This window comes from Channa argus, chromosome 4 (assembly GCF_033026475.1).
Source record: "Channa argus isolate prfri chromosome 4, Channa argus male v1.0, whole genome shotgun sequence".
Classification (NCBI taxonomy): Eukaryota; Metazoa; Chordata; class Actinopteri; order Anabantiformes; family Channidae; genus Channa; species Channa argus.
The window spans coordinates 18,289,484-18,308,029 of NC_090200.1; the positions used below are offsets into that span (position 1 = coordinate 18,289,484).

General features: G+C 40.9%; 2 protein-coding genes across 4 annotated transcripts; one reads left to right on the forward strand and one right to left on the reverse strand.

Annotated features, from left to right (window-relative positions):
- Positions 1–407: 407 nt before the first annotated feature.
- bhlhe41 (basic helix-loop-helix family, member e41) lies at positions 408–4,102 on the forward strand. 2 transcript variants are annotated; one of them, XM_067502438.1, is made up of 5 exons: positions 408–618; positions 697–763; positions 913–1,023; positions 1,128–1,239; positions 1,515–4,102. In XM_067502438.1, exons 1-5 carry the CDS (start codon positions 557–559, stop codon positions 2,456–2,458), a joined length of 1,296 nt encoding a protein of 431 aa, XP_067358539.1. In that variant the 5' UTR covers positions 408–556; the 3' UTR covers positions 2,459–4,102. The 2 variants fall into 2 exon arrangements, with proteins under 2 accessions (XP_067358539.1, XP_067358540.1); XM_067502439.1 differs by having other exon boundaries at positions 916–1,023.
- A 681-nt stretch (positions 4,103–4,783) lies between these two features.
- On the reverse strand, positions 4,784–17,730 carry LOC137126038 (ras association domain-containing protein 8). Of its 2 annotated transcripts, none has more exons than XM_067502436.1 (6): positions 17,374–17,730; positions 12,165–12,347; positions 9,482–10,275; positions 9,066–9,263; positions 8,398–8,542; positions 4,784–6,787 (listed from the first exon to the last, which is right to left on the reverse strand). In XM_067502436.1, the coding sequence occupies exons 2-6, from the start codon at positions 12,265–12,267 to the stop codon at positions 6,666–6,668; spliced, it is 1,362 nt and encodes a 453-aa protein (XP_067358537.1). In that variant the 5' UTR covers positions 12,268–12,347; positions 17,374–17,730; the 3' UTR covers positions 4,784–6,665. The 2 variants fall into 2 exon arrangements, with proteins under 2 accessions (XP_067358537.1, XP_067358536.1); XM_067502435.1 differs by having other exon boundaries at positions 9,476–10,275.
- Between the last annotated feature and the right edge of the window lie 816 nt (positions 17,731–18,546).

An 18,546-nucleotide genomic window follows, 5' to 3' on the forward strand; every position in this document is an offset into this window, starting at 1 on the left:
TAAAATCGATAAAAACAACAACACAAAAGCAAAAAGTGCATCATAGAGAAGCGTGTGGGACACGCAGGCTCCGTCTAACTGTGAACATGTGCAGGACAGTTTGGTGGTTTCTGTCTAGCCCTTCCAATTGTTACACTGCCCTAAGTCCGAGCTACAAAGTTCTGGAGACGTGTAGACTAATGCTTGTGTGGACACTCTGCTAAATTTGCGCGCAAATCTCCTTTCAGCAACCGGGTCAAAATGATAGATCGCTGTAGGGAAGGTGGCGGTAGCTGCTATAACACAGAGAAGGTCTAATTACCGGACTTTGTGCTGGTGCAGACTACACGTGAGTCGGAAGCTGTTCCCCACCGGAGGCGCGCGTGCGCTCTAAACACAGCACCAACGGCTTTTGCAAAGTGGCAGCTCAGGGAACTATAGACATCAGTCTGACGCGCGGCTCCACTGGAGGACACTGACTGTGCATCATCTCCCCTCAGTCTTCCGTTTGTGGACCGTGGAATAACAAAGATTCTCCGAAGAAGCTCGGGAGCGGATAACCAGCAGCTGAGAAGCAATGGATGAAAGAATACCGCATTTACAGGACAGGCAGTTCATGGAGCACGCAGATTTCTTGGGGTAAGTGTCGCTTTTGGAAACTCTGTCAAACTCTATCTAATAAACTGTTATCACAACCAAGTCTCCTCTTTACCGTAGGGTGGACTACCCCTCTCTCTATATGTGCAAATCCAAAAGAGGTATAAAGCGAGAGGATGGTGGGAAGGTGCGCGTGGTGACTTATATAATTCCTAATATATAGTGTGTTGTTTTGACTAAGCAACGGTATTATGTACACTAATTCAGATATTTCACACTATAACTTTTCACTTCTTAAGTGGGTTTTAATAAAGTAAACGCGTGTGTTTTTGCCAGCAGGACGCATACAAGTTACCACACAGGCTGATAGAGAAGAAGAGGAGAGACAGAATCAACGAATGTATTGGGCAGCTGAAGGATTTGTTACCCGAACATCTGAAGCTGTCGGTGAGTTCATGACATTACAAAAGGGTCTGACGTTCTTAGGGAAGATTAGTCGACATGACAGAGGTCTCGTAAATAGCCAAACGAGCTTTTATTTTTCTCCATAGACCCTCGGACATTTGGAGAAAGCGGTTGTCCTGGAGTTAACGTTGAAGCATTTGAACGCACTGACTGCTGTCACTGAGCAACAGCACCAGAAGATTATGGCATTGCAGAACGGTAAGATGAACAATCTATTTGAAAGTGTGCTTTTCGGTCGTGTTCGGTGACATTCGGTTAGGGTGGGCTACAAAAAAAAAACTAGTATAACAAATAAAGTACCGAAGATCGTGTTTCCAGTTACTGCGTATTTTGAGGAAGTCAAGAGATTTACATGTAAGTAGAGTTGTTTACATGCAAACGTGCTGTTGAAACGCGTCTGTCTCATTGTCGTTGCCTTGACGTGAGCTGCACACAGTAATTATATGTTCAACTTTGCACTGCACGTTTCGCAGGGGACCGCCCGATGAAATCTCCCATTCATGGAGATCTGGATGCGTTCCACTCTGGGTTCCAGGCCTGTGCCAAAGAAGTCCTGCAGTACCTGAGTCAGTTTGAGAAGTGGACGTCACGGGAGCAGAGGTGCTTGCAACTCATCAACCACCTCCACAAGGTGTTGGCGCAGTTCCAGCCCGGCGTGCCACCACTCCAGCACCAGCTACCGGCCGGAGACGCACAAGACGGGCAGAAAGCTGACAGCCAAACCAACTGCGTCCCGGTGATCCAGAGAACCCAAGGCTGGGAGCTTAACGAGACTGACACAGACACGGACAGTGGATATGGGGGCGAGGCCGAAAAGAACGATGGCAAAGATAAAGAATGTGAGCGCAATAAGGCGCAGGGACCCAAGGCGGTAAAGATCAAGCAAGAGTTTGGAGATGATCGCGCTGCCAAAAAACCAAAGATGAACTGGCCTGGCAACGGGTTAGGAGGCGCAGACCCCACCAGGCCCGATTTGGCATTTATGAACTCTTTGATGGGAATAAGCAGTGTGGGACAACAGACACCAATTTGCATGCCTTTCTACTTCATCAACCCCTCGGCCGCTGCGTCTTACATGCCTTTGTTCGACAAAAGCAACATTGAAAAGTACGTGTACCCCGCGGCCGCTGCTCTTGCGTCCCCTTTCCCCTGGCTATACCCTGCCCACGCGTCAGCCGCGGCCGCCGCGGCTGCTGCCGCCGCCTTCCCGGGCTTGTCTGCACACTTTGGAGTCTCTCCTCAGTCCAAGGACTCCCACTCTCCAGACAGCGACGAGTCACGCGAGGCTGAGACAGGCTCACCTGAGGAGAGTGAGGAGAGTCCGGCGAGTGACGACATGGAGGGTGACGTAGCTGATGCCTCTCAGGAGAGCAAGAATACCCCACATGATCAGTTTTCTCCTTGTCAAACAAGCTAATTTGTCTGTTACCTTTCTGTGCATTCTGTATTTTCATTTTTATTAAAAAAGAGTCTGCTAGTTTTAAAACGAGATTTCACAGAAGAGTTTCTCGTGTAATATCTTGGCAAAACTGGGGGCAGTCGTTACGGCGTGTGCCTTTTGCACTTATGCTAGAGTAATCAATCTGAATGACTATCGACAGTGATTGACAATAGTACACGGTTATGTTGTGCTGAACTTAGTTTTTTATCCTCTTTGATAAAATATTTTGAAACGGCAGCATTGGTGCCAAAATTTTGAGTATTACAGTGGTGCGCAATATACCAATCAGTGAATCTCAATGGATGTATAGAGTTGCAACTGACCTCTGCCAAGGTTATTAAGAGCTTGGCTGACTCTGACTGTAAATATTAGTACCTGGAAGACAGTCTGATTCATTAACATGTAAATGTGCACTAGATGTGCTTAAAAAGAAGTGCTTCTGGAAGTGTAACGGTGAAAGTTAGCCACTCCAATCCCCAACTTTGCACGGGGTTAACTTTAGGCACATTACTGTTTCTCCTAAGAAGAGATGAATGGCATCACCATCAACAAAAATACCAATATCATACATCAATAATAATGAGGTGAAGGGAGCAGTGTTATGCCTAATTTCCCTCATGTCATCTTTACAAATCTAAGTTTACTTTTGCAAAGAAATTAAAACACAATCATTAAAATCCTTTAGAATAATGGAAAGACGGAACCTTCCGTTTACAAGGGACTGTTTGACCAGCATATTGTACCTGTCCTGAGTGGATCATTTCAGTACAGAGATGCAGTGGCTGGCTGTACCTCTAGGAAACATTGTAGGATAGCACCTTATAGAGCTTTGATATTGAATGTACCTGCATTTTCCCAGTTGTTAAAGTTTGTATGTAGGATGATCTTTATTCTTTGAGACGTAAAGTGCACTTTGTCACCTTATAATCATTGTAGATCTCTTTGAAACTTGTTGTGTTGAGTTGACAAAAATACATGTGATTTTATTTCAAAAGGGCAGAGCAGACACCAGATGCTTTGTAAAGATTGTGAAGACACAGTCAAGTGGTGATGAAGTAATTTTCCTAACTGAACAAACACTGTTTAATTCTAGTTCTGACAAAGCAAAATCAAATTTAAAGCCCCGCTTCTCTATATATGCCAGACTAACCCCCAATTTGTTTTTTTTACTCTGTAAAACATTGCTTTACAATTATATGACAAAGGTGAAAAAGAAACTGTGGTCATGTGACATCAGTTATGATCTTTGCCATTTTAAGAACGTTAACTTTACCTTGGCCTGTTGTCTAAGAAGTTATTTCCAGCAAATGTGTTGTTTAGCTTTTTCTCATGTGACTGCTTAAACAGATGATTTTCATAGTATTTTGCATACATGACATTGCTTTTGTAGTTTTCTTCCGCTGGATTTGCCTCCCATCAACTGTTCTATAAAGTGGCATGTGTGTCTCTAAATAGTTTTTGTGAATATACCATAAAATATACATCTCTATGTCAATGTTGTAGAAGTCTATGGGTTTTTTAAAAGATTTAACTAAGCAATTATTGCACATTTCATTAATGCTTTACACATGCTGTTCTAAATTATTGCTGATGAATTGTAAAATAAAAATCAAAACAAATTCTGCAGGCTTCTTATTTAGCTCAAATTCTGTATGGACAGGACATCTCATGGAACCTCAGAACACAGTGCTCATGCTGTTCAGAATAACAAATGAAATGTATTGTTACTCACACTTTATCAGCTGACAGGTCACAGCAGAGGACTGTACAGTAAGCCAAGACTTTAAACAAAAGTCATGTGATAAGATGATGAAGTGAGATTAGTCTCGGTCTGTACATGTTGATGAAAAATAAGGGCCCCCCCGCCAACTACTCAAAAGCTTTAAGCTTTAAGATCAATCCAGTCTTTATTGTTGCCTTTAAGTGGCTTACTGCATTATTATATAATCTTTGGAGTAATTAGATCACCTTTGATGCTCAAGTGCTAAATTGAATGATTTTTAAAGATGCAATCAGTGCCAGCTTTCGCCTTCTCCAAGCTTGAAAGGACTCTGCATGTTGCTTAACAGGTGCCGCCCTACACAGGTGTGGTGATAAAATGATGCCCCATTTTCTAAAACTTTCCCAATCTTCATTAAAGTGCTTCAGTTTACCAGTGAGAACATTTCTGACCATTACTGAGTAAAGGTCTCCATCTGCTGGTGAAAAGCAAGTAAAACATGCATCAAGCACATGACACAAACTAATTCTCATCTACATCCAAAGGCAAATATGTACAGTTATCATAAGCACTGATTGTGGCACATTTAATTTTCAAATGTTTTATTGAATCATGCAATCCAAGTCATATCAGTAGCCACATACAGCCATACATGTGTCAACATTTTGCAGTATATTAAGGCAGGATAAAATAAGAGGTTAATTACAGATGACATCGTTAAGTTCTCTAGAACATAAACCATTGTAAACAGTGACCACAGCTACGTCCCCTCTCACGGTGGATAATGCACACAAGTGGTTTCTTAAAGTTAAATCCACCCTTATATGTATAGACTATCATATTAATTTAAATGTAAAAACATTAAAACAGGTCTCTGCACAAAATGAGAAGCAGAGACACACGCTGTGTTTCTAATGTGTTTTTGTAGATACTAATCTTCCATGTGAGAGTGGACTTCCCTTCTGTATCACATCCGCTATGTATTCGTTGGTAACAGTACTGATCCAAATTACAGTACATTATACAGTATGTGTTGCATGACAAGAAATTAAAAAGTATTTTACAGCACATAGTATAACAATGGCAATAATACAGTATCAAAGTGGAAAGTATTATTAATAATGTTCTTCTCAAATGCATTTATCCAAAAATACTGAAAGGTAAAGGTAATTATAGTTCCCACTTTGTAGAGGTGCTATTGCCATTTCTCTCTGTGCAGCAACGTGGCGCTATTACATCCACCGATGTTTCATTGTTCATTGAATCAATGTCTATACTAAAGCTTTACATTATTAAAATACACCAACTCTGACATGAATATAAGGCACTTTGTTGTGATTAGCAGCTGAGCTACAACCTAAAAGGGGCTTCATTCCTTGGCTGTTCTGAATCTGCAGACACACACACTTATACACAATGCTGCGGTAGTTATCCACTGTATCATTACATGCCACCATTTTTTGATGAAACTAAACTGATTTAATGTACTGTGGGCTAATCTTCACATGTCTCTATTAACAACACAATCATGCAACAAGACCTGCTAATCTTTGGCCACTGATCCTTACAGAAAAACTAGCACAATACATTTGGCAAAAATATACTGCATAGTCAATTATCAACAAAAACAGCTTAAGAGGATAATTAACATTGTTTCATTATGCAGTTATCACTGCGGGAACAAGGGTGCATATGTTTTGTAACTGTGAATGAACCTCTTTGTAATAAAACATAATTCACTAAATAAAGCTGAAAAGGAGGAAAACATTTAAAGTAAGCCATCATTTTGGTACATAAACACTAACATTCTTCAGCAACAAAACTATTACCCATTAGTGCATAGTTTTAACATTTACTGACTGAGCTACAGTAAAATGATTAATTCTAGACAACTTTTTACTATAGTCAGGAGGAGAGTCTTCATTACGTAGATAAGAACCAGCTATTATGCCAAGCAGAATGCATTCACTCAAGACATTTCATATGCTTTCAGAAATATAGTTCATAGATTCACATACCAAGATTTTCAAGAATACTGTTCAAAAGGCAATAGTTCAGAATCATGATGCTTGTGATGAAAACAATAAAAATCATTCAGCAGGTACTAAAGTGACAGTAAAAGTCTGTTAAGTGGATATGTTTATACAGGAAGTCCACAACAGCCTGATGTTTATAGAAAGTCCTGCCATTTTCAGAGACTGAACTGCTGTGTTTATGCTTTGTGCCATAAGGTCCATCCCACTTTTCATTATCAAGTCTTCCATGATCTTCATTCAAAATCAGCTTTGTTTCATCTGTATTTCAGTATTTATTCAATCAGGCTTGCTTCCAGGTAATTGAAAATAACAGTGCATAGTACCGTGCTACTGAGGTAGCATTTACTAAGATACCCACTGACAAACAGGTGCAGGGGTGAAATGGGCTCTTTGAGGACAAATTGTGTTCCCTCCATTCAGAACTGTGTCACACATAGATCCCCTCTGGGTTCAGGCCAGAACTAAGAGAGCTTTGGAGGACCCGGAGGTGACTGGACACTGGGTGGGATGAAACAGGGCGCTTCAGTGAGCCCGACAGTGGAACTAAATCTGAGTAGAAAACCCATAAAATAAAGACAAATATAAAACAATACAATAAATAAAAGTTTTATGTGACAACTAAATAAACACTGGTCACTAATATAGACAGTAAGATATGGCAGAAGTCTGTGGAAAAAAAGTTTGAGCTAAGAATTTTTTAGCAAAATACTGCTGTGAAGGTCAAGATTGTGATGTCTGTGAGTGATTTTCTTAAAAAAAAAAATACTATTGATTTTGCATTATTGAGTAAACCTTGATTTGAAAGTGTAGTTTTTATTCAAATTCCTAATAAGCACAAATAGTTTTCCAGATTAAAAAAAACGTACTGCGTCGTCAGCTCTACATGTCATCTGTGCTATGATGCCACCAAGGGGCAGTGTTTAACCATATTGAGAATCAACCGATGCAGTCATTTTATGGACCAGCACAAAACCTCCTGCAGATTTTACAAACATGAAGTGGAAGGTTACTAAAAGGACACGAAACACAATTTATTCCTTTAATTAACTGAAAGCCATTAGCATGAAGTTTAATAAAGGGGTGCGCTATTCTAAACGATGCAATGATTGACTGCAGTACTACATGCAGTCAAAAAAATCTCATGAAAGAGATGAAATATTAAGTTTAATTCATACTGTGTTACAGATTTAAAAAACAGAGGTAATGTTTATGTTTGCACATAGTTACAGGTGAATTTCTGTCTTTTTATTTTTATTCTGTTAGTTTGTGCAATATTAGTTTCTCCATATAAACTTTTTATTCCAAGTTTGGATATCTAGCTCTAGGCTTGCAAGCTTAGCCTGTTGATGTCAAGTTAGTATTTATCCACCAGGTTACAACCCAGAATGGATTGCAGGATCAAGACCTGACCTAAAAGTCTTAATTAGTATTCATTATGACTAATTACAGTATTACACTGCAATCCTTCCTAAAAGTGTTTTTGACTGCTCTCCTATTATCTACTGCTCTTAGTTTATGCATCATCTCACTGCCTGTGTCCTGTAGGACACCAGAGCTTTGGTCCAATGAGCCCATCACAGAAACTGCTGAGCATGTGATAGAGGCACAGCATGATGGAAGGAGTGAAGGACAGGCAGTTCAGAACAGTGAACAAATGATTCCATGTCTGGCTGTATCCAGGCAGCTGTTGGCATGGAGACAGTAATTGCTGCTAGAGTGGGTAAAAACTTATACAGTATTGTACTCGCCACTACCCCCGCCCCCTCCCCATTTTCTCTATCACAATCTGTCGATCACACTCACACACACGCACACACCCACACTAGACTTTAACAATGAGCAAAGTCATTTTCTCTCACCAGGATGTCAAGACATTAGGTAGGACAATAATAAGTGCCTTGATGGAACAGAATGACTTTACTAATAACAGGCAGACACAAAGACAAAGTGTACTTTATATGCTTAAATAAAAAGTATATAAAGTAAACTTACTATGTCGCTTTTGTGAACGGCTACTAAAAAGCACCATTTATCCACAGACTGCACTTTGACACGTAATGTTTCAAACTGGTCCCTCCAGTGGCATGGGTTAAATCTTAAAGATCATTCTCAAGAGAGGTAAGTCCATCCATTTAATATTAATAACTAAATTACATTACCTTTGCTGTGATTGCTGTGGTTACTTTCATCGTCATTGGGTTCAGCTGGCAGCACTGTGACCTTGGTGCCGGTCTGCTTGATAAATTGCTGCAGGTTAACTTGCCTTAGCTCCTTGGTCAGCTGCTCCAGCTCGTGCTGCATGTCCTTTGAGGAAACATCACCAGGAGAAATTATACTTTAAGATGCATTACCAGCAGCTTGAATGCAACTTCTAAAGACAGAGATTGTATGAAACTGTGTTTGATTTATTCTTTTGTCGAGGGAATTTTATTGACAATACTCTAGCTGACATTTTAACCAAAAAACATGCATCACTTCTTAAATAGACAGGTGAGTGAATTGGCTGGCACTCGTATTCCTAACTAAAATGTAAGTCTCATTACTGGATATTACTGGATTCACAAAGGAAAGGTAAAAACAGACACTGGGTAGAGTTGTGTAACCTGTAGACCTGAGCAGAAATCAAAGTTCTGACTTCACATCCCATTTTAAAACCCATCTGTTGCTGCATCACTAGAGACAACAACAAGGAACTATTCGGATGGACAGATCTGCTCAAATGCATTCATGCTCATGGCTTCCTTCATCACCACATGACCTAACTGTACGATTTAAAAAAATCTAACACAATGAAAAACAGGTGCTTAAATGTATGCCTATGTCTGACCTGTAGTTTCTTGCTGCTTTGTCCAAGTGACCTGTCCACAGCTCTGCAGCTGCTCTCCAGCTGAACAGCCTGTCTTTCCTGGGCTTTCAGCTCTGCTTTGACCCTGAGGACTTGAGCACGAGCCTCTGCCTCACTGACCCACCGAGTCTCTTGCTGCTCCCTCTGCAGCCGTTCCTCTTCCAGACCTGCCTCTACCCCCTAATGGGATAAAGAGACAAACAGCTAAGAAAAAGGAAGGAAACCACTTATGACAAACCATTAAATGAGAAGAACTTGTTGTAACGCAAATATAAAAGTATTCTTTAATTTTTGACAATAATTTGGTTAGGTTCATCCTTTCCTAAAACAGGCTACTAAAATAGAGTATTTTAAATGCAATATCCTGAAAAATCTTCACACAAATAGCACACCTCTACCATTGCCAGGTTTTCCTCAATCTCCAGTTCACATCCCTGCAGCCGTCCTTGTAGCTCCTGCAGTCTTTCTTCTAACTGTCTCTCACTCTCCAGCTCAATCTGCAGCTCTGTGGCCCAAAACTCCTCCTCCTCCATCTCCACCTCATTCTTTCTCAAGTGTTTCTCCAGCCTCATTATCTCTTCTATCAGCTCTCCTCCTCCACCTGGGTCTCCAAGGAATCCTCCACCTCTTACCCCTCGCCCTTCAGCCCGGGCCTGGAGCTCAGCCTCATAGGCCTCCAGTTTTTTCTCAAGCACATTCAGAGTCTCTCTCTGTAGACCCACCAGTCTTGCCAGATCTTCCATACGACAAGCCCACAGACCAGGGGATACGGTCTCAATGGCTGGACCTGCATGGTGGGGATTACCACCATTTCCCATGACAAGTCTACGCTTGGCCTCAGCCTCGACAATCCGGCCCCCGCTTAGTATCTCCCTTAGGCCCCTGGGTGCACCTGTGAATGTGAGAGACTTGCGGCGTGGTTCACGACGTCGGAGGGAGCGATCATTGGGATGGCGAAACTTTGCAAGGGGGGGGAGGCTCTGCCGATGCAATCCACGTTCAGGTCCTTTTAGAGGGGGGCCTTCTGAGGGGGGTCGTTCGGTCAGGGAGGGGCCTGTGCGATGCAAAATTAGCTGAACATCACCAGCATACTGGCCCCAGGTGTTCAGAGAGGCCACGGGGCTTTCATGAGGAGCAAGATGGCGCTCAGTGTCCCGCCATTTTTCTACCAGGGTGTATCTCCCAGTGCGACCTGTTATATATATATATATATATATAAATAAGTAAGTAAGTAAGTAAGTAAGTAAATAAATAAATACATACATAAATACATACATACACACACACACACACACACACACACACCTTTGAAACACCATGACTTGAAGAGGACTGAAATTTCAAGAATTTTAATTAAAGCTGTTGTAATCAATTTAAACCACAATTTTGATACAAAGAATTAAAAACACAAGTGCAACAATGATATGCAATCATCTTAGGAAACTGTTGGGAAAACATGTTAGCAAGATGCAGTGCAACATAATTATCACACTGCTGGTGATATGTTTCCATCTGCTAAAAGTAATATGTAATGTTCAACCAGCTTGTCTCAGTGTCGTTTATGATATGGGAGTGTAGGAGTTGTATGTAAAAATATGCTTCAGAACATATCTTCCTGTGGAGAGGTCCAGTCAAAGCCTCTTGTCACCAAGGCTCTTTGAAAAGCATTCGCAATGGCGCAGAAATATTTACTTAAATGTTTTAGAGCAAAGTGTGCCCCTTTAACTAAGAACATTATAACTTTTTCTGCTTGATTAGCACATTTGGAAGGGTTCTCAATTATTATTATTATTATTATTATTATTTTAATAATTATGACTACCAGGAGCAATGGGCATACACACGCTTAACCTTTCATTCAGTGTTTGTAACAAATAATTGGTTAATGCAGCTTAAAAGGTAATCTAGAGATAACACTATTTGGAAAATAGAAGGCAAGAGTATCAATATTGATATCCTAACATGTAACATGTATATGTATTTAATATAAGAAAGGCAGAGTAAGGGGCTCGTAAGTGCTGTGTTCTAAGTTTGGCAGGAGACCGAGGGATGAGTCAGACTTTCCCCTCCTCCTACCCTGTGTGTTGTGGGAAGTGATGTCAACACAGTCTGCTCAAGTGCCTCCTTTCCTAAAGAAGCCATATGGGGAAGATGGTGCTTGGATTGAAGAAAGTACTAGAAGAGCCTATGTGACCCATTGTATTTCAGCAAGAGTTTAACATGTAGGCAGGAAACCCAAATATCTCTTTTAGCATGACAAAACGCAATTTGGAATTTTTCAGCGTTTCAAAGACATATTAGATTTGTGCGATAATAAATGCAAAACAATACAACTGATGAAGAGCCTTCACCTTTGTTGTAAATTGCAGTTCTGTGTGCATGGAAAAATGTCAAGGTTTAGTCTGTCAGATTAAATACAGTGACGCCGAATTTGTTGTTGATGATTGGACAACACATTGATGAACACAAGGTTCACACTGCACTGACATTTGATAAGTTTAAGGTGTGGTGACAGCATGGAGTGCCTGCACTTTTTCTGCTGCCTGCCTGAAGTTTTACTATCTCACATCAGTGTGACATCAAGGAGAAACAAAACAAGAACAAGAATAAATGGGTGACAAAAGTTGCAGTTCAGCACAGCAAATGTGGAAACTGCTGTTTACTGTTAACTGGGAAACAATAAACCCAGAACATTTTCACATTTGTAGTATAACCTAGACATACGTTTACAGTCATTAAACACATATGTTCAAGATAGTGTTTGACAACTCAAAGAAAAATATATATTGTTGCTAGCCCACTACCAAAGTCTATATATTTAGCCCTTGTCTGTTTTAACCAATTCGGCTGAAAGACTAATGGGTTCGCTGTACACACGACTACATGTTCTGTTTTATGATCTAAAACTTGCCATAGACTTGCCCATTAATTGTAACTGATATACAGTCTGACTAACTATATAAGTTATAAGTTAAGCTATATAAGTTACAGCATCGAAAATAAAGGAACATAATGTTTTTAAATCTGATCACAGTTTATATTTACTTATACTTGTAGTTTTTTAAAATCTGAATTATTCACCTATGGCCTGGGCCAGAGCTATCACCACTTCCTGGCAGGTGGTTGCCTCAGTCACTCCACAGACGACCCTCTGGACTCCATCCACCCAGACCTTGAGCTCCATGTTAGGTCAGAAGCAAGGGGGCAGAGCGTGGTGTTTTGGCCCCAACATTATTGAAGACTGAAGCTGCTGTGGCTATTTCACTGGAAACACAAGGGAAAACAGGAAACTGTGTCAGGATGTTCAGGGCGAGGGTTATAATGCTCAACTGCCTTTAAGGATAAAGTCTTAATAGATGTACACGCACACGCAAATGTTTCCACCTGTGCTTTTAATTACCAAGTGGTCAAATTGGCAGAAAATATAGGGGACAGTCAGGCCAACATAGCAGCAGCTTAAGGTAAACCTCTGCCCTTTTAAGAACGGATTTGTGCAGCTCGTACAGTCATGCTTGGAGCAGCTGGACATGATGCTGTTGTTTTGTTCTGTTGGGGGTGCAGGAAAAGCCTGCCAGGAGACATTTCCAAGCCCAGTTCCTGCTTTTGTACAAAGAATCGCTTGGAGCAGGATGAGAGACTCAGTGTGTGAGGGCAGGAACAGAGAGTGAAATCCAGAAAGAATGAAAAGGGAGAATCTTAACACAAGACCATGGAGTAGTCTTGTTTTTGATGCCAGTCATCTTGAATGTTTCACAAAGTATTAATGCTGTGATGAAAAATGTAAACCACTGACTAATGTCAGACTTAAAAAGCACATGTTATAAATATATATATAGATATAGTAAATATATAGATAAACTAATGACAGTATATGTAAAATCCACAGAAGAACAGATCCTTCAAATGTTCTTCAAGGACAGTGTAAATGGAGAGAATGAATGGCATCTCTCCAGATCTGTATCACTCTCTGTGGATATTACCTTCACTGCACCTCCACTATTGAGTCAATGGGTCCTTTTGTTCACCAACCACCTACCAATTACACCTCCCCTGACTGTGTATTCCCTATCCACATTCATAGTCATTCATACTGGGCCACCCTACTCACAGCCCACTGCCTTTCTAAATATGGTAAAGTCATAAGCAGTGTTGCAAGGTAACATTGAGATACCCTCTGGAGCTGCAACTCCTTTTATTTTTATTTTTGATTATTATATCATTTATTTTTATTAATTGTTAACTATAGTCCAAAAATATTTTACAAATCCCATTGCAACTTTGTTAAAAATAAGGTTTTTAAACAGAATGTTTTGTCCAGCGTAACCCAATTGGGTCAGATAAAACAAAAGAAAAGCACATCCACTCATATGAAAGAATAAAAATGTCAAGTGTTGGCATTTCTGCCAATTTTCAAGTGTGTGTAAATTAGACAGATACACTTTGTGTACGTCACATTTCCTATTAATGCAATATGTAATGTCTGCGCATTTGTATCATCTTTGTCAGTGAGCTGGCTCCTGATCACTCTATTCTTGGAGTGTTCACAGCTGGTTGGGAAGTGTGTTTGACCTTCATTCAGACTGCCCTTAAATGGCATTAAGGGCAAAAAGGATGGAGAGAAAAAGGAAAACAGTCACACATTGGTGTTTTTTTTTCTGCAGTGACATAAGCATTGTCACCATTTTATTTAACCCTTTTTAACAGGGGGATGTTAAAATAATAATAGAGAAAGTCTTGATTCAAAGCAGACGCAGTGGATTTTACACAGTGGGCTGGGGGGGTATCTAAAAATACAACCTATAACAATACTTTAAGACTAACAGCATCTGAGTCAGGGGGGATTTTTGATACCGTAAAGGAGCCTACATCGGCATTAATAATAGTCACTAATCTTTCTGAATTAAAACACACACACACACACACACACACACACACACACACACACACACACACACAAAAACACACACACACAAATAAATCTGTTTAAACAAAACTGAACCTTTCATGTGCAGTCAGACCAAGTAAACAGCTTGAGTCCGTGACTCTTTCTTGTATAAGCTCTAGAAGACCCAGCAGGGCATTTACAAATGTCACTTACTCTGGTCCAGTCTCATAACATTTATATTCTGTAACATTAACCCATAAAACCTAACTGAAGATACAGGCACAGCAGTGTCAGGCAGAGTGCCATCCTCAGCTCAACAAGCTCCATTCCTCTGGCCTGTCAAAGCCACAGCCTGGGGAGATGCCCGCTCTCTGCTTTGCTTATCTTAAGCCAGAGAGGCATTTCATGAGGGCTTAAATTCTATTTAAGCTCAGCTGAGAGATGATCAACAGCAGCAAAACTAGATGACTTAAGCACCTGCACTCATGTATTTGCCTTGTAGCGTTTGATCAGTGATGACTGAAGATGCATTCCTCTCAGAGCAATGAGGTGTGTGAGCAGCACTGAGCAGCCTGCCTGCCCACCTTGCTGCTGGTGACAATTCTCCAGGCCTACAGACTGAGCTGGCAGGCAAGATGCTTCAACTGGCTGATGGTATAAACAATCTACCATATGTTCCTGTGGGGGCTCCAACACGACCAACACACTGCTGTAACACACACACTAAAGACATACTGTAAAAGTGTTGACTACAGGAGCATGAATATGACAGTGCTTCTTTGAGGAATTTAGAGTCCTTCAAGGATCACAAAGTGGCCGGAGTGTCATGCAGTCAAGCAGTTTGCTGAACAAGGGGGTATTTGAGGAAAACAAAATGGGCCTTCAGTACATTTAAACAAAACCAAGAGCGCTCGACTCAGGAGAAAGCCTGCAGGGCAGCCACTGAACCAAGCTAAGAAAAATGATCTCACAGGAAAACACTCATTTTCCACAAGTTCTACCTCAGTGAACAGATGCGATTACACTCTGATTCCTGTCCAAATGTACTGACCGTTGTTCACAAAGATGGAAACCTATTCACAAAGCACAGAAGGTTACACCGTTTGAATGAGCTTTACATCTAAGTAGCTAATTGAAATGAGCATCTAATTTATTATGGAAGGATTCTGGCATTCGATATTCCCCCACACTGCTGTTAATTAAAGACAATGGGATACTTCTTACAAACTAGAGTGACAACAGTCTGTTCTAGTACTTAAACCTACTTGCCTCTTGCAAACCAACCTTTAATTCTAATTACACTCCCTGTAGGGTAACATGTAATTACTAGCAATTTATACTCTGCTGTAATTGGTAGCAGATCTGTTGTGAAATAGATCTCTGTGAGCACCAGAGACAGTGGCTGGTTTATTGTGAACTCAATCGTTGAAACAAACTGGAGAAACCTCTTTCCTCCCCTTCAGTTATTCTAGACTGTCAATAAGTGCTACAACCCAATATAATCCACAGGCCTGAAGCATATTTAGATGGAGGAAAAAAGAGAACAACTAATGTCATAGATGGGCCCCTTTGGTATAAGGCAGGAGGGTCCTGCAGTGGGAACAAGATCACAAATAGGCCAGCCTGGCACTCTCTACAAATGTAAACATTACAGAGCAAAGACTGCTGTCAGAGATGGGCCTTGATCCCGTAAAGTGGAAACTGATAACATCCAGGACACGCATTCCTCAGCTGTGAGAATGCAACGGGCCATGACTAAGATAAGAAAGCTATAGGTCCGTCCAATCTGATGTTGGAGACTATGCAACAGATACAGTAACTGCAGCCATGCTAACTTTAAAAACAAAAAAACATTTCAATATCAGCACACTTGTGTTCGCAATATTCTGAATAAATGAAAAGAGCAATGCTCAAGATGATGTTTCTGAAAAACAAATCAGTGAAGCTACAATGCTTATGGTTTTCTTTGTAATAAATTTCACATCTTCAGATGTCAGCATTATCTTATCAGTTGCACTAGTATCTAATATGTTGAACACAATGAGAAGACTGAACACCTGCATCAGAGATCAACGTTATTTCAAATAAACATGACTCTGTACATCAAACAGAGGCTAAAAGTCGCAAACTCCCTTCATGTGGCAAAAGCTTTTAAAACCTTGTAAAGCACCAAAAAAGCCCCAAAATACAGATAAAAGAGAGCAGCCATTGGCCAGCACTTCTTAAGACTTTTCCAACTCCAAATTTTCACTCTCCAATCTGAAGATTCAGGCATTTGGGATTAAACCCATGTCCTGTCACGCTACAAACAACACACACACGTCCTGCAAGCTCTCCAGTGGCCCTAGCCCTGAGCAAGCCTCCCTTTTTCTCTCTCTGCTTGGCTGATATTAAACTATTAGGCGCTGGAGCAGCCTCCCCCATTTGGAAGGTCAGTGCTGGCAGGATCTCGAACATCTGGACGGCACGTTCAGCCAGCAATAATACTGCCTTTGTTCCCTTGCCATATCCACTGCTCACTAGCCAGCTTTAAAGAGCCAGCGGGTAAGGCTGCAGACTCCTGCACTGAGACAGACACAGCAGGGAATCAAGAGGCCTCTGACCAAGGTTTACATATCAAGCTGTTTCACAAACACCATTTGGTGCTGAATCATACTCTGTCATATAACCATTTATGGAACTAAAATACTTCCAAGGCAGAAGCTGGAGGCAGCAACGCAACAAAGTGGCCAAACTTATTTATTTTTTCTAGTCTGTATGTAGTTTTTTTTTTCAGCCTAGCCTCCACTTTGTTATACCATTATTAAACACAGTAAATAATTACAATATTCTATTTTTAAACTAAAGCCATCTGCAAAGGTCCCAGAGCACACAACTGTGAGACACAAACCCTTGGTTGAGTACAGCAACTCTACAGGTTGATCCCGATTCACCTGAAGAACAATGGGCTATAAATGGTGGAAATGTGAGTGATTTATTGCATTTTCTGGAGTTTAAAGGTTTCTAAAACCATGAGAGGGAGAATTATAGCGATGTGACTGACAAACCAACCTTTTAAGTGGTTGCTCTACAAAATAGAACAAGACAATACTGCAAACGGATAAAAGTCTGACTCAACAGAGAACAGCTAAAATGGTTCCAATTTCTATTATTTCTCCAGCGAACAAATACTATAGAATTAAAGCGCAGGTAGGAAGTTTGACCTTCCGGGACCAAACATCCCGAAAGATTTAACAGCGCTCATGCCTTTGCACGGCAATCTGCATCCCTTCCTCATTGATGTGGTGGGACGCGGCAGGAGAAATGGCGATAACGGGCTGTAGCGGGCTCCCAGAGTTTCCACTAGAGAAATGTCTCCGTTATCTCAGCCCCCACAACTACAGCAGGTCTGTGTAACAGTCTTACCTTTAGGGCGCAAACAGGACTCAACTTAGGGCTCCCTGTCCGAAATAAAGTTGAGGAGGCAAAGAACATAGGTGATGATGTGAATTCCGCAAAACATTATCCTTCACTGCCCGGTGAATCACTTCCAACGAACTGCGACAAAGTAATATTTAGTTGCTGAACAAAACCGGAATACGAGGCTGCGGACGCCTCTAAAAACTGATGATTGGCGCTTTCTTCGTCTGGCCCAAAGTTTGCGTCCGTCCTCTCCGTGCGCTAGTCATTTGCGGTCTCACCAACAAGCTGCGGAAAAATCCCCTCTCCCCAGTCCTCTCGTTTCTGCGGCTGGTAAATACATCGCATCGGAACTGGGACACCGCAAGGCATTGTGGACTGTTTTAAAGCTGCAATACACCGAGAGGACCCACCAACTCCCACCTCTACGACACCTCACAAGACGAAAGGATGAAAACCGACTAATCTATTATAAAAGTGACCTAATATGAATGAATAATATACACGTTTGGTTGAAAACTTTGTTGAGAGTCCTGTAGGACTAAAAAGGACTTGGCGTAACAGTGAATTCTCAATAAATTCGCTTTCAGAGTAAAGAAAGTTGTGCATTGGTTTAATTCAAATGTACCGCATAATAAAAGCCTTAAAACGAGTCTTCTGAAAGTAACTGTATCTTACAAATGTCAGGACAAAGGACAACACACAGACACCTTAACATATTGAATTGATTCATTATTGATATTTCAGTGATATAAAAATGATCGAAACGAATCGATAGTCTGGCAGAACGCAATGCTGTTACATATTATAAAAGAGTGTAAAGCAGCCATACAGACTAATCAGTGGAGTCACACAGGTGCCAATATAGAAATAATATCTCCTTTCTCCTCACAAATGATGCATGTCTGTATGAGGTCCCTACAAACGAAAATGAAATCAAGCATGTCACTGTACATGCTGATTTGACGTTTGGTAATGAGAAGATATATAAGTGGAGGCTTACTGCCCTCTTGTGAAAGAACAGACTTTTCTGTTGTAATAAAATATAAGATGCAGCTGTCATGTGTCTGGATATGATCTTTTCTCAGAAATCAGCTAGGTTATCAACAGACTTCTTTTAGTCATCAGATCTGGGGAAATCCGGATTACATTCTTTTAACATGTCTCTTCTAAAGCTAG